Source organism: Phocoena phocoena, chromosome 3, assembly GCF_963924675.1.
Source record: "Phocoena phocoena chromosome 3, mPhoPho1.1, whole genome shotgun sequence".
Classification (NCBI taxonomy): Eukaryota; Metazoa; Chordata; class Mammalia; order Artiodactyla; family Phocoenidae; genus Phocoena; species Phocoena phocoena.
Genome location: NC_089221.1, coordinates 152354539 through 152371833, shown reverse-complemented (window position 1 = coordinate 152371833; position 17295 = coordinate 152354539). Strand labels below are relative to the sequence as shown.

At 38.1% G+C, this 17295-nt stretch overlaps 1 protein-coding gene across 1 annotated transcript in view; it reads right to left on the bottom strand.

Moving 5' to 3' along the window:
- The window catches only part of SIMC1 (SUMO interacting motifs containing 1), a 45879-nt gene that overhangs the window by 20028 nt on the left and 8556 nt on the right, over positions 1–17295 (bottom strand). The window contains exons 7-9 of the mRNA XM_065873748.1: positions 13361–13515; positions 8532–8684; positions 6538–6666 (exon numbers count right to left, since the gene is read on the bottom strand). Coding sequence (XP_065729820.1) covers positions 6538–6666; positions 8532–8684; positions 13361–13515 — 437 coding nt within the window. The remainder of the gene's footprint in view (positions 1–6537; positions 6667–8531; positions 8685–13360; positions 13516–17295) is intronic.

Genomic DNA, 17295 nt, shown 5'->3' with positions numbered 1-17295 from the left:
TCCTTATGACTATGGAAATGTTCTCTATCTTGGCTTCTATCATTCTTTGTTTTTATTTTTAAAAATTGAAAAAAATTTTATTTTATTTATTTTTATTTTTGGCTTCATTGGGTTGCTGCACACGGGCTTTCTCTATTTGCTGTGAGCGGGGGCTACTCTTTGTTGCAGTGCGCGGGCTTCTTATTGCGGTGGCCTCTCTCGTTGCGGAGCACAGGCTCTAGGCACGCAGGCCTCAGCAGTTGCGGCACGTGGGCTCAGTAGTTGTGGCTCACGGGCTCTAGAGTGCAGGTTCAGTAGTTGAGGCTCACGGGCTTAGTTTCCCTGTGGCATGTGGGATCTTCCCAGACCGGGGCTCAAACCTGTGTCCCCTGCATTGGCAGGTGGATTCTTAACCACTGCGCCACCAGGGAAATCCATTCTTGATATCCTGGTTGTGATACATGCACTAAAGTTTTGCAATATGTTACCATTGGGCAAAATTGTGTAAAGAGTACGTGTGATCTCTCTGTATTATTCCTTACAACTACATAAGAATGTACAACTATGTAAAAATAAATTTTTAATTTAAAAAAGTTAAAAAGACTTAGGAAAGATAAAATGGAATAATAGAAAATAATCCAAAAGAAGGCAGAAAAGGAGGTAAAAATGAACAAAGAACAAAAGGGACAAATAGGAAACAAACAGCAAGATGACAGATATAAAACCAATAATTAAATTAAATGTAAATGGAATAAATAACTCCAGTTAAAAGGCAGGGATTTTCAGCTGCGTAAAAAAGCAAATCTGACGATATGCTGTTTACAATAAATATACCTTTTTTTTAAAACTTTTTTTTATACTCAGACAAGAGCTGCAAGAATAGTACAAATAATTCCCAAATACCCTTAGTATTTTTCACTCAGGTTCCCCAAGTGTTAGACATTTACCATATCTTCTTTATCCTTCTTAATAACTCTTTCTATTTTTTTTCTCTAAACTATTTGATAGTAAGTTGCAGACATGATGCCCATTTATCCCTAAATACTTGCAGTGTATAATTCCTAAAAACAAGGACATTCTCTAAGATAACCACGTACAATGATAAAAAAAAATCAGAAAATTAATCTTAATGCAATACTATTATATTAAGCATAGACTTTAATCAGATTTTTTAAATTGTCTTAATGATGCTATTAATAGCAAAAGAAAATCCCAGATTATGCATTGCATTCAGTTGCCTGTTTTCTAATGTCCTTTGATCTGGAATAGCTCCTCAATCTTGCTTTGTCTTTCATGACATTGACATTTTGGAAAAGTGCAGGTCAGTTTTTTTCATAGAATGTTTCTCATTTGGGATTTCTCTGATGTTTTCCCATGATTTGATTGAGGTTATGCATTTTTTGGCAAGAGGACTGCAAAAATGTTGTGTGTATCATATCAAGGGGCATATGATGTCAATTTGTCCCATTGCTGGTGTTAATTTTGATCACTTGACTATGGTAGTATCTCCACAGTAAAGTTATTATTTTTCACTTCATAATTAATATCTTGTGAAAATATACTTTGAGATTATGCAAATATCTTGGAGTACACAAACTTTCACAGTTTTAGTACACACTCATACCTGAATTTACTCTTATTATGATGGCTTCCAAATGGCATTTTTTCCCCTAATTCATCATTTCTTCTTATATTTATTAGCTGGCTTTCTAATATAAGGAAGAGAGTCCATTTTCTTCCTTCCTATCAGTATTAGAATCATGGATTCTTATTTTACACAACAGTTTATATAGTTCTACTGTCAATATTTATTTGGTACTCAAATTATCCCAGATTTAGTCAGTGGAAGCCCTTTAAGCTTCTTTTGACATGCTCTGAACATTCCTTGAACATTTCCTCACCTTCTGGAACAAGATGTTCTAGGCTCATTTTATACTTTTCTTTACCTCAGCTCTGGAATTAGTCATTTCCTTAAAGAACTCTGGTTCCTTTTAGTATAAACTAGTATTTAGAAACAAAGATCTGAGTACTAGGTATGCTCACTGCTACTAGGCTGTAATTGTTTCTATGCTCTCTCAGTGGGTAAAGGTAGGAAACAGACGTATGAATTCACACACACACACACACACACACACTATATATATATATATATAAAACTCACTCACACATCTACATTTATTCCTATATCTATCTATATTTATTAGAAACCACAAGTTCATGTTGATACCTCCAATTCCAATCCAGCACCACAGGGTTCCTTCTATCCTTTCCCCTTTTCATATGTGTAACTCTCTTCTCTGACAGTGAGAAACTTGGCTCTCATTATCCACAATACATTTATTTGTTTAATCCTAGAATACACATAAGATAGTTTTTGAATTGTTAACTCATACTTTCTGTGAAAAAGAAAGTTACTAACTAGAGTTTAATATTTACTTACACTTCATTTTGTCTTTAGCCTGAGGGCGTTTAGTCCAGATACTGTGTTTTACCTTACTTGGACAGACTAGTGGTTTCCAGGGGTTGGAGAAGATGAATAGTTACCCGTAAAAGGTTAGTATAAGGGATCTTTGTGGTGATGGAACAGTTCCATATATCTTGATTGTGCTGGTGGTTATATGAAGCTACAAATGTGATAAAATTACATAGAACTACCCTCAAATGAGGACAATCTAGGTGAAATGGATGAAATCTGAATATGTTCTGTGGATTATACCAATGTCAATTTCCTTTTTGTGATACTGTTATGGTTATGCAAGATGTAATCACTAGGGGAAAGAGGGTGAAGGGTATACAGGACCCCTCTGTACTAGTTTTTGCAACTTCCTGTGAATCTATAATTATTTAAAAATAAGAAGTAAAAAAAAAGTTGCTTGGGCTTGTCCTCCCTCCCATCCCCCACCCCATGGCCCCAATTATTCATTTAAAACACAGGTTAATTTGTGTCTGTTTGTATTGCATGTTAGGCTCCCATCCAACTTCCTTGCTGATTTATTTTTCTTTTTTTGAGTATATAAAACATTAATATGGTTCTAAAAGTCTAAAAGTTATAACTATACAAAGAAGTATACTCAGGGAAGTATTACACTACCAATGCTACCATTAAGGTCATTCCAACTCCAGCTCAGCACCTTATCTCCTTTCCAGCCCATTGCCATCTATCTACCCCTGTATGTAAGCAATTTGATTAGACTGCCGTTTATCTTAACTTGGTTTCTTTTTTTGTAAATTATTATAATCATGTATATTTTAAAATGTCTCCTTCTTAGAAAAAGATATGTATATTTATTATGCATACTCTTTTGTATTTTGCTTTGTTTACTTAACAATATATTTTGGAAAATAGATCATAAATATTTTGCTCCTATTTTTAAATTTTACTTTTTTACAGCTACATCTTCACTGTGTAGATGTACCACAGATATTCAACCACTGCCCTGTGTATGGGCATTTGGGTCATTTCTAGTATTTTGCAATTACAAACATGCTGTTGTGAATATCCTTGTGCATATGTATTTTTATACTGTTAAAAGTGTACCTTCAGGGGGCTTTCCTGGTGGTGCAGTGGTTGAGAGTCTGCCTGCCGATGCAGGGAACACGTGTTCGTGCCCCAGTCCAGGAAGATCCCACATGCCGCGGAGCGGCTGGGCCTGTGCGCCATGGCCGCTGAGCCTGCGCGTCCGGAGCCTGTGCCCCGCAACGGGAGAGGCCACAACAGTGAGAGGCCCGCGTACCGCAAAAAGAAAAAAAAAAAAAAAAGTGTACCTTCAGGGTAAATTCCTAGACATGAGATTGCTGGGTCAAGAGGTACATGTACCTTTAATTTTGTTAGATATTGTAAAATTCCCCTCCATAAGGCTTGTACCATTCTGCAGTCCCACCAGCAATGTATGAGTACCTACCTGCTTTCTCAAAGTCTCACTAATGTTGTCTTTTATAGTACTTTAAAATTTTTACTATTTAGATAGGTTAGAAATTGTACCTCAGTGTAGTTTTAATTTAAATTTCTTTAAATATGAATGAGGTTGAACATTATAAGAAAATAAAATCACAGATCACTATCTCTAGTAAACATAGATGCAAAAGCCCTTAACAAAATATTAGCAAATTCAAGCTGTCAATAAAAAAAGGATAACATATCACAGTCAAGTAGGGTTTTTTATTCTAGGAATGCAAGGTTGTTTTAATATTAGGAAATTAATCAATGTAATTCATCACACCAATGGAAGAAAGGAGAAAAATTTTGACTATCTCAATAGAGGAAAAAAATTTCACAAATTTTAATACCTATTCTTCACAAAAACACTCAATATATTAGAAATAGAAGGAAGTCTCCTCAATCTGACAAGGGGTACCTATGAAACACCTACAGCTAATACTACTACTAAATGGTCAAAGACTGAATGTTTGCCCCCTGAGATCAGGCATAAGGCAAGGATGTCTGTTCCTATCACTTCTCCAACATTCTATTGGAGGTATTAGCCCATGCAATAGGGTAAGATAAACAAGCAAAAGGCATACAGATTGGAAAGGAAGAGGTTAAACTGCTTTATTTGCAGACAAAATATTGTGTATGTAGAAAATTCTAAGGAAACTACAGAAATATTCCTACTAGAATAAATGAATTCAGCAAGGTTGCAGGATTTCTATATGCTATCAATGAGGCACTGGAAAATGATAGGTCACATGGGTTATGGCTTTGTCAACACTCATGGAAGGATATTTATGTAAATTAGTTTGTATCATTTAATTGCATGTAAATTATACCTAAACTTTTAAAAGTTAAAACAACCAAGATAAAAGTATATAAAGTATCTTCTGGTATAATTTGGGGTGGTTGCCAATATGCCCTTTCTGAGAAAGTTTTAAAGTAGGGCCAGGTTTTATTTAAAATTTTTTTGTCTATGTTAAGCCCAAATTTGTCTACAGTTACCCATTCCTTAGATTTCCCATCTCTCACCAGAATCTGGGTATAAATGAATGAATGGTATGGGAGTTGGACCCAAATGAAATATCCTTAACAAAGTGATAGCGCAAGCATGGCATTTATGAATGCTTCCTTTTGGCTGACCACTGTAATGTATTGCCTTCTTTGAACTGACCTTGGATTTAAGAAGTCCTGGGGGGCTTCCCTGGTGGTGCAGTGGTTGAGAGTCCGCCTGACGATGCAGGGGACACGGATTCATGTCTCGGTCCGGGAAGATCCCACATGCCGCGGAGCGGCTAGGCCCGTGAGCCATGGCCGCTGAGCCTGCGCGTCTGGAGCCTGTCCTCCGCCACGGGAGAGGCCACAACAGTGAGAGGCCCGCGTACCGCAAAAAAAAAAAAAAAAAAAGGGCTTCCCTGGTGGCGCAGTGGTTGAGAGTCTGCCTGCCGATGCAGGCAACACGGGTTCGTTCCCCAGTCCGGGAGGATCCCACATGCCGCGGAGCGGCTGGGCCCGTGAGCCATGGCCGCTGGGCCTGCGTGTCCAGAGCCTGTACTCCGCGGCGGGAGAGGCAACAACAGTGAGAGGCCCACGTACCGCAAAAAAAAAAAAAGAAGTCCTGGGTTTAAATCTGGATTCTGAATGTGATTAACTGTGTAAACTTGGGTTATTTAACTACTTAGAGTATATTTCTCATTTGTTAAACAGTAATAACATTATAAAGTTTTATGAAAACATGAGATAATTAACATGACAATGACTGGCACATTGTAGGGACCCAATAAGTGTTTGTCTTAATCTTAGCAGGATATTTTAATTAAATCTTTATTACAATTCTATATGGTATGACATTTTCTTCCAATAGAGGAACCAGAACTGTACAAGAATAGTCTTGGCTGCCAACTGGCAGCTTAGGGGATGGGGATGGGAAGCAGACATGGACCTGATGGAGATAATTTCCCCTAAGGGCCACCACCGTACAATGGCTTTCTCATAGTTATCTTCTGTACCAGCAACTGTTCATGAATTCATATTCATTCCAGTTTATTTTTCTTCCTTCAGATTTCTAAAATTACTGGTTCAAAGGAGGAATCACAGGCCCTAGCCAAGAGCTCTATTTCCTTGTCTCTTCCTGATGAAATGCTTTACTAATTAATGCTTAGAGAAACTGAATTCCTTATTCTTAGTATCTCGGCTCATTCTAAAGGTGCAACCCTATTCATTCTTGGGTCACCTCTTTTTCCCCTAATATTGGATATGCCTATTTCATTCATCCATCAAGACTTTAGTGAACAGTTATACCAGGCTCTATGGCTGAGGGTCAGAGAAGACGGTCGTGCCTCACAGCTGAACCTTGAGAGATGAGTAAAGGTATTAGACAGATGGATAAAGTGGGAAAATTTAGGCTCCATTTTAAGGTACCCTGCCTCTTCCCAAGAAATTATGCCTTAGTTGCAAATAATAACAACTGGTTGAGAACCTCTTTCTTTCAAAAGGTTAAAGAGACAGGAACTATCCCTCTACCTCTTTTTTCCTAATTTAACTACCATTTGGAATTCTCTTTTGAAATTATGTTCCCAGACCAAAACAAAAGACAAACGAACAACAACAACAAAAAAACTAAGACTCACCTCTGACTCCTCTCAGGAATGTCCAGCACAAACCCAAACATCATTTCAGCAATTTTATTGGAGCTGCATGTGGGGGTCCTATCCACCTCTACGGCTATGGACAGCATCCTCTGCAGCTGGCATACAATCCTGAGTCCAGAACACAGAACACAAATGAGCGGGAGGGTCTGGCAATGAGCTACCCTACTGGCTGGGATGAGGTCCCCACCAGTGTACTAAAGGATCTTGTAAAGCACACACTAGGGTCAGGGAGAACTACTCAAGCATCAGCATGCTTTTATTAGCAATTTCACCTACCTGAATCCCTTTTGCCAGATCATACTATCTGAACCTCTCAGAACCTGGGGTTGAGCTGTAAAAGCAAGCTGCTTTTAAATTCAAAAAGAGAAACATACAATCTTAAGGATCTAGAGAACTTTAAGGATCACCTAACCTATAACTTCTCTATTTCACAGATGAAGAAACAGGTCCAGAATGACTAACAATTATTTGAATTTCTTTGATAGGAGAAAATACATATTTACCATATAGTCTTCTCCTGTTACTAGTTCCTTCACAATAATCTTTTATTAAGTTCAGTCTCAGAGTTTCAGCTGGTGAAACGTGACCCTCTCTCTCATCAGACCTAACTGTGGGAGACAGCCAGGCTGATGTGGCAGGAGGAATCTGGGCAACCCCTCAGAAGGTGAGCCTGGCCTTGAAGCTAGCCTCTTCTAACATGCACTATTATTTGTGAGGGAAGGAAGGGCTCTGTTTTCAGAAAATCTGTAGCCAGTGACACAATAGGTGGAACAGGGACTCTGGCATCAGATTCTGGCTCAGCAATGATAAGCTGATCAATTTTTGACAAATTACTAAACTGCTCTCAGTCTAAGTTCTCTCATCTCAAAAAAGAAGAAATAATACCACCTATTTCATAAAGTTGTGCTGTTTAAGATATCTGGCAGACAGGCACTCATTAATGGTAAACAGCAGTGTCTACTGTTGTTGTTAAGATCATGATCACTTTTAGGGGGACCCTATTTTATTCTACTAATATCTACTTACAATAAATTTATTACTATTATTATTATTATATTAGCTTTCATTTAAGGAACAGTGTCTGCTTCTCTCTTGGGTCTATATACTGAGTTCTCGGATAACCCTACTTCCCTACTTTAGGACCTTCCCCAATCTGCTCGAGCAAATATTTCATTGTTCCAAAACATTCTCCCTTTAGATACAAGATTGTCTCCTAAATTAGTGAAAACCCATAGTACTTATATGAAAATCAGGTCAGTGCAACTAGATTATTATACAGCGTTGTGAATTTAGGCACAAATGCTGTATTTGAAATATCAAGTGTGACTGTCATTTTTAACATAATTGACATGGAATAGCAGGTTACTTGTGCAAGGGCAGCTCCAGCCCCCAAATCCTGGCATTTCTCAAAAAATGCCAAGACCACTTTCAATCCCATTTAAAAAAATGCCAGGAATCTCTTTCCAGTGTGGTCTGAGGTAATAGGACCTGCCCTGGTCTGAGCCATTGCTGTTATAACCTGTTGGAACCTGCAGGTTGAACTGCTCTTCTTCTTCCAGGACTGGAGGAGAGACCCAGGTCCTTGAGGACAAGAGGCTGCTGGAACACCCACTACGCATGACTCCTCTTCTGTCAGTGGACAGATGAAGTGGTGAGTAGCTGTAACCCTGTGTTGTCTCTTGGAATCTAGGAAAGGGAGGGCACTGTCCTCTGGCTTTTGTTCCATTTTGGCTTTGTGAATTTATATTCACTTAGTGAAGTCCTGTTCATCTAGGGGGAAAGCATCTGCTTTTGTTTTACCTTTGGAATTAGGAATTTAGCCTTTAGTCAAACTAAGATAGTTTTTAGTAAAAACCAGCCTATGTTATAAGAGCTTGTTAATTTTGGGGGAACTCCTCTTAGGGGGTGGTGCTGTTCTCTAAAACAGTAGATCCCAATAGCCCCAGGAAAGATAACTTCTGCCTGCTCCTTACAGCTGATTGGTGTTCTTTGTGAGGTTAGGTTGGGGAGAAGGGTGGCTACTGCTGGCCTTCAAGATTCCTGTTCCTGGAGAGGTTTGATTCTCCTTTGGGGACTGAGTTAATCTGTCTTCAGTTACTGCTTTGACCAACCACTTGATGACATCCCTGCAATGGAAAAAAGATAAGAAAGAAAAAGTTTAAACTTCTGTCTTACTATATGGTGCTCAGAACTGCAACTTTAACATGGGCTCCTAGACCTCTAGATTTCCCTAAAGGCAACACAGAGGGTCCTTAGGCTACTTTCAATATTTAAAAAGTCTAATGGAAACCCTGCATTTAATTGCAGTAAGGTTACAAAAGGTAAGTAAAACATCAACATTTTTCTTTAAGTTAGAATTATTGAAAGGTATCTCCAAGGTCAAAGAGCACTATCTGTGGCTTCCTGACCAGGAACATTCCTTGACAAAGTGGAAAGTTGGACTGGATGACTTTGTTGGCTTTCTATTATTAGATGTCAGTTATTAATGCTAATAACCAAGGTTTAGAGTATGTGCAGTGGAGTCAAACCTTACACAGGGTGTAGGCTCACAAAGTTAGTAAGGTAAAAACATCTCATATAGTCAAAATTACTTTTGATGATCACTTAGGTAACCCAGGTAAAAATGATGGATTGAATATACACATCTAATTTTGTTCCCTCCTAAAATGTCACTAATACTACAGTAAATAATTTTTTAAAAAATCCACAAAGAAGGGAAGAAAAGGAGGGCAGATAATAACAGTAAAAATATGGAAGCTGGAAGGAAAATGAAGTATATTCACAAAACAATATTCTACAGTAGTGGAAATGAATATGCTACAGTGGATAGGTATGGACAAATCTTAGTACTCTATAATAGTAAGTGAAATATAAAAGTACCAATTGATTACATACAACATGATACTCTTTTATATACAGCTAAAAGGAGCTAAAATAAAAATATATACTTTACAGGAACACATATAGATGCAATAAAACTATATAAAAAGGAAAGGAACATGATGAACATTCAGGATGCCAATTACTTTGGGTGCAAGAAGGTGCAAAAAGTGGATGATGGGGGATGGATGTAGGTAATTGTCAAGGTCCTAGCCTTTGATTTAAGGGGTTGGGTAAGAGATGCTGATTACAAAATTCAAAGTAACCAATTAACTAAGTAAATAAGGCAAATGTCATGTTTAGATGATGTTTAATCTAAGTCTATGACTTTGGCAATGGGGTAAATTTTAACTGACTTGGCAGAATTAAGAAAGCTGAATCCTAAGCCAGCAGTAGAGAAGAGCAATCCTATTTAATCCTATTCACCAAAAAATGGAAAAAAAAAACCTTCAGTAAGTGCTGCAAATGGCAGTATGAGGTTTCCATGAAGTTAGGGTAAAAGCGGGTAAATTGAAATAAATATGATGGCTTGTAATCTGTTTAAGAAACTTTTAGATCTTCTCCCCCAATGCTGAAGACTACAGGTTAACTTTGTGGAGAGGTAAAACAGAGGGTCTCTGGACTGGGATACCAGGCACAGCTGGGAGGCAAAGGCATCAAAGCAAAAACAGGGGCTCTAAGTGAACCTATGCATGCTCATGCTCGGTGCAGAGATCCTTGCCACCTTCCCAGAACTGTCTTCCCAAAACCTGGCATCCTGGTCTTTATCCTTCATGTAGGAAATCTGAAGTCTTTTCTGAAAAACTCATCCAGCCCAAGAGGAAAGACCTAAAGACACTGACGAAGTATTTTCTAAGAAATGGACAGCCAGTTCCACCCACAGGGAAGCTCAGAAATGACAAGTCCTCACCTGTACTCAGAGCTTCCAAGAGCTTTTGAGTCACCCTTAAACGTGGATAGATTACAAAAGTTTACCAGACATCTATGGACATATTCTAACATGAGAGATAAACACCAAAAAGCCAAACCAACCCTCCTTTCTCCTCAAAAAAGCAACTTGGAGAAAACAGACATTATACAGGGAATTAACAAAAACAAAAGCTATCATTAGTATAATCAAAGATATGAAAAGATACGGATCCATGAAAGAAAAAGACAAGAACAGAATTCTATTTATTATTTTTAAAAAGGAACATTTAAAGAAAAAGAGCTCTTGGAAATTAAAAACATGATAATAGGAATGAAAATTCTATTTTCCAAGAATGAAGGATATGAAATGGCCCATTGAATGCCCAGCATACTAGATGAACATAGATCTAAAACAATATTTTGGGCAAAAAGAGGATTCTATAAACAGCCAGAGAAAAAAATCAAGGCACACACAAAGAATCAGTAATCAAAGTAGCTTATGGCTTCTTTACAGCAATTCTGGAAGCTAGAAGACAATGGAAGATTTCCTTTAATATTCTGTAGAAAAGATATTTCTAACCTAAATATCTATACTTACTTATCAATCAACGTGTGGGAAGATAAAGATATTTTCAGACATACAAGATCTCTAAAATTTTACTTCCCACATACCTTTCTAAGAAGCTACTGGAGACTGATCTATCAAAAACATGGGAGTAAACCAAGAAAGAGAAGATATGAAACAGAGATCCAACACTGGAAACAGGTGAAGGGAATTTTCACATTTATGATAAAGACTGGAAAAGAGGACAACCAATCCAGATTGAAGGAGGTCAAAACGTTCCACCACAGATCTTCAAGAAGAAGAACTTCATAAGACTAACCCAGTGTGAATAAACATCTTGATGGGATATTTAAACCAAACGGCAGAGAATCTAGGGTTGACTTCTGATATGCACAAACAATACGAGGAAACTAAAAATGAGGCAGTTATTAACTCTAAGGAAAACAAAAAAGGTATGAGTGAAAGAAAAAGTAATTACAGTTTAGTACTTGGCTCAACTCTGACTAGCACACATAGTTATAGTGATGGAAACATTGGATACTGATCTAAACAAAATTATGATATAACTCTATTAATGGCATGGGGGCTGGGATGTGTGTGTGTGTGTGTGTGTGTGAGAGAGAGAGAGAGAGAGAGAGAAAGAGAGAGAGAGAGAGGAGGTAGAGAGGAAAAAGAGCTAACTCCTCATCTTTCATGTGGGGAGTTAATAGATAATAGCTAACAATGAAAAATCAACAATTAGCAACACAAGCAGTTTATTTAGCCATAAAGAGGTAAAAATCCAAAGAATCACTTAAAAGAGTTGAAAGTAGTTACCCCTTGGGAAAGGAAAATGTGGGTGAGGGGATCTGGGGACTAGTGTATTTCTTAAATCATGTAGAACTAGATTATTCTTTGTATGCACAGTTAAAAAAAGAAAAGAAAATCCCTTAAGGGGTCATATGGAGACTGACTTACCATCACTTTCTTTTTAAAAACTTATCTTTGAGGTGTAACATATAAAATAAATTGCACACTGGTTTTTGTTTGATGAAATTTTTTTATTTTAAGAAGGAAATGGAAAATTTTATTTGAGCTAAGCTGAGGATTATAACCCGGGAACAGCCTCTCAGAAAGCTCTGACAACTGTCCCACCCGTTAGAGGTCAAAGCACAGTTATATACTGTTTGATGAGTTCTGATAAATACATGCACATATCCGTGTAACCACAACCTCAATCTAATAGCCCTCTCTTATTGAATCAAATACAGCTGGTTTCCGCTCCAGCTGGAACTGATTTTTTTCATTGATAAAGCACAAAATAGAGTATGTGGCTTGCATTTAGAGGTTACCAATGCCTATCTTTAAACCCAAGAGTACAGTGTTGGGTATAGTGAGAGGCTCACACAATGAAAGTGAGTGACTTGTCACTGGATTGAGTTGGGTTCATGTCTCCCATCTCCCAATCCAATGCCTAAGCTCACAAAGCAGAATGGTCAGGAGAGTTGCTCTCACTATTTAAATTGTTATTTTTCAATTTTAAACCCAACTATGCTATCCTGTGCTCTCTGTAGTTTCTCTACTTACTGATTTTCTACCCCCTATAATCATTAACATTTAAACTTTACATAAAATGGTACATCTAGGGAAATGGATATAAGCATGCAAACTAAGGGAGAAAAAGCAGACTGTTACTTAGAACATAATGAAACGTCCCCCTTTTCTAATTAAAGGAGTTATAATAGTCAATATCCCACACTGGCCTGTGAAAACTATTCTTAACAAATATGCCAGAACATATGAGAATGTAAATGTGAGTGAAAAAAAAATCTCAATGATGCACTGAAAAAAGGAATGCTGGTGAGAACCGTTTCCAAAAGAAGCAAAGCTTGTAGTTCCAGGATGAAAATTCTAGCCTGAGATCCCTACCCTATAAACCACATTTCACCCCGTTGGTATAAGGATATGGTAGTTCCCCACTCTGAAGCTTCCAGAAGCTTTGGACCTGATCCTACAAAAAAAGAACACGTGCTTGCTACCTTACTGTACTTTATTTTCAGCCACATGACCTATTATAATAATAGGCTTTTCAGAAAGTAGTAGTGACAAATGAGATTTTATCTTGAGTTACTCAGGGGGATGGAAATAAATTTAGGTTTATAAAAGCTGTGAAAAGTTTTACACAAGTCAAGTTTTCCCCCTGGATCTCACAAGGCCGTCTGAACAATACTGAAATAGACTAAAGGAAGTCTGATGGTCCTCGGGAAAAAAACCACACAAGTTATGGCATCTGACACACAGTTGGTACAGAGAGGTTTTCTTCTAGGACTGTTTATAGTTGTAATAACTATCCCTGTTATACTATCTAGCTACTAGAAAATCTCATCCACCTGATGTTCTCCGGACTTGAGTAGCTGCCCACTTACAGCCCCTACCTCTTGTCATCCCAGGGCTCAGATGGCTGGTTACCTGACATTGTGGGGTTGCTTGTCACAGGATAGCACAGTGCTTGCAATAGATTGCTGCAGGTGCTGTCGCTGCTTCCTCAGGATCTGTTGGAAATCATCTTCCAGGGTTTGTACTACATAACGTAGAAAAAGGACTCGCCCGGGCAGATTCTGTCCCTGGGGGAGAAAAAATGAGAAGTATTTCCTCTCGATCTCCTGGACGACACTGAGCACTGGGCTCTCATAAATACTAAGTCAAGGGAAGGCCCATGAGTCAACGACTGTGTATCTAAAAGAGAGGTTTCTGGGAGAGAGCAAGCAGTCTAGGTCATTATAAAAGAGGGCAAATAGGGCAATCCTAGAGCTTGAAAAGTCAGTCTCTTTCTTTCACTGAACCTAACTATCAGTCTCAGGATAAACCCTAAACTGTGGATATCCGAACAGAGACAGAAAAAATGACTATGCCAAGCTACTAGATCAAGCAACCATGATGTCTATCTCACTGCTATACTTCTAGTAAGATGAGCTGATGTATATCCTTACTGTGAAAGCAAGTCTGAGCTGGGTTTCCTGTTACAGGTGAAATGATCCTAACTGTTGAAGCCTAACTGATGCAGGTAAAGAGCATGGGCTTTGATGGTGCACAGACCTTATTTATTTGTTTGTTTGAAACTCAGCTCCATCCCGTATTTAACTTACCCCGCTGAGTCTCAGTGTCCTTGTGATTTATGTGGTGATAACTCTAACCTTACCAAAGCCAGCGTAAGTGTCTGTCACACAGCAGGCAGGCATGCACAATTCATTGGTTTCCCTTTACTGACAAGGAAGGACTTACTTCTGGCCTTGTGCTATTTGTTTTGTAAATGCCTTATAGTTTCTTTGTCCCTCATTTCCTGCATTATTGTCTTTGATTTTTTCGTAGTGAAATGTTTACATTCCTTTCTCATTTCCTTTTGTGTACATTCTATAGCTATTGTCTTTGTGGTTACCATGGGGATTACAGTTAACATTCTAAAATTATAATACTTTGAATTTATACCAGCTTAACTTCAATAACACACAAAAACTCTGCTCCTTTACAGCTCTGTTCCCACCCCTTTTAGTTGTTGAAGTCACAATACTATATCTTCATATATTGTGTGCCCCAAAATAAACTAATAATTCTTTTAAATGCATTAATCTTTTAAATTATGTAGAAAACAAAATGTGGAGTTACAATAATACTTTAAAAATGTATTAGTTTCTTAATACATTACAGAAAACCAATGTGGAGTTACAAACCATTGTTACAATAATAGCTTTTATAACTGCCCATGTATTTATCTTTATTTCTTCATACGGCTTCAAGTTACTGTTTAGTTTTCATTTTACCCTTCAGGACTCCCTTTAGCATTTCTTGATGAGCAGGGATAGTAGTAAATGAACTCCCTCAGCTTTTGTTTATCTGGGAATGTCTTTATTTCTCCCTCATTTTTTTTTTAAACAACTTTATTGGAGTATAATTGCTTTACAATGGTGTGTTAGTTTCTGCTGTATAACAAAGTGAATCAGCTATACGTATACTTATATCCTCGTATCGCCTCCCTTTTGCGTCTCCCTCCCACCCTCCCTATCCCACCTCTCTAGGTGGACATAATGCACTGAGCTGATCTCCCTGTGCTATACAGCTGCTTCCCACTAGCTATGTATTTTACATTTGGTAGTGTATATATGTCTATGCCACTCTCTCACTTCGTCCCAGCTTACCCTTCTCCCTCCCCATGTCCTCAAGTCCATTCTCTACGTCTGCGTCTTTATTCCTGTCCTGCCCGTAGGTTCTTCAGAACCATTTTTTTTTTTTTAGATTCCACATATATGTGTTAGCATATGATATTTGTTTTTCTCTTTCTGACTTACTTCACTCTATATGACAGTCTCTAGGTCCATCCACCTCACTATAAATAACTCAATTTCGTTTCTTTCTATGGGTAGTATTCCATTGTATATATGTGCCACATCTTTTTTAACCATTCATCTGTCAATGGACACTTAGGTTGCTTCCACGTCCTGGCTATTGTAAACAGACCTGCAATTAACATTGTGGTACATGACTCTTTTTGAATTACGGTTTTTTCAGGGTATATGCCCAGTAGTTTCTCCCTCATTTTTGAAGGACAGTTTTGCTGGATACAGGAATCTTGGTTGACTTTTATTCTTTAGCACTTTGAATATATCGCCCCACTAACTTCTGGCCTCCAGTTTCTAATGAGAAATCTCTGATAATCTTATTGAGGATCTTGTATTGATGTGTCACTTCTCTCCTGCTGCTCACCCTCATTTTTAAAGGAAAGTTTTGCCAGATATAGTATTCTTGGTTGACAGTTCTTTTCTTTTAGAACTTTGAATACATCATCCCATTGCCTTCTGACCTGCAAGGTTTCGCTGAGAATCTGCTGAGAGTCTTATACAAACTCACTTTTTTCTTGCTGCTTTCAAGAAAAAGTCTTTCAAAGAAAAAGTCTTTGACTTTTGACAGTTTGATTACAATGTGTCTTGGTGTGGGGTCTCTCTGGTTTATTCTTACTGGAGCTTTCTTGAATTTGTATGCCCACTTCTTTCCTCAGACTTGGAAAGTTTTTGGTTATTATTTCTTCAAATAAGCTCTTTGCCCCTTTCTCTCTTCTGTTTCTGGGACTTCCCTAATGTGTATATGGTCCATTTAATGGTGTCCCATAGTCCCTTAGGTGCTCATCAATTTTCTTTATTCTGTTTTCTTTTTGCTCCTCTGTCTCAGTGACTTCAAATGACCTTTCTTCATGTTCACTGATTTTTTTTCTCCTGCCTGACCAAGACTGTTGTTGAACTCCTCTAGTGAAGTTTTCAATTCAGTAACTGTATTTTTCAGCTCCAGGATATGTTTGATTATTTTCTACAGTTTTTAAAAATTTAATATTCTCATTTCGTTCATGCATTATTTTCTTGCTTCATTTTGTTGTCTGTGTTCTTGTTTAGCTCCTTGAGCATCTTTAAGATAGTTAAAAAAATTTTTTTGTCAGTATGTTGAGAGATTTGTGTTTCTTTAGGGTCAGTTTCTGGAGCTTTATTTCATTCTTTTGATTGGGTCGCATTTCCCTGCCTCTTTGTATGCTTTGTAATCTTCTTTTGAGATTTAAACATTTGAAAAAAACACCTTTCCCAGTCTTTATCCATTGAGTTCATGCATGGCAAGACCTTCACCAATCAGCTTGGCTAAAGGTCCTGAGACCTCTCAGACCTTTACTGGAGATGTGTTTTCTCTGAGCTTGTGTGTGTGCTTTTATCTGCCTTAATTTCCCAAGTGGCTTGCCCCTACTTCTTCTTGAAAGCCCACAGTCTCTTGCTCCCCCAGTACCTGTTTGTGGAACTGCATACTCTCTGCAGCTCAAAAATGCTGCAGTGCTCACATTTCTTTTCAGCCAGAAAACTAAGCCACTGTTCTCAACAGTGCTCTGAGTCAAGTAAGACAGAAACTATCCTCCTAACAAGTCAGAACACTGGACTCAACGTCCACTCTTCTGTTTCCATCCCAAGGGAGGAGCCAAGGTATGGGAGATTTCCTCCTAGTTGCACTGTGCTATGCTAGGTAGAGGGAGGGGTATGGACACACAAAACACCACAAACTTTCCTATTCCTTTCAATGGAGTACCTTCTTGGTTATGCATTGGCCTGAGTACTACAACTTCTCAACTGGTCTCTAGAGTTTTCACAAAGGTATTCTGGTCCATATATTGTTGTTAACTTGGTATCTCCATTGGGGAATAAGAGCCTGGAGCTTCCTTGTCTGCCCTCTTGGTGGTGTTTCCCAGATCATGCTTCCTTAAAGCCCTGTATTTTTTTGCTCCAATCTGGAGTGATTGCCCTCTAGGTCTACTATTTGCAGTAATCTCAGGACTTCTCTTCCTTACTCTTCTGGATTAGATCTAGTGATACTGGATCCTG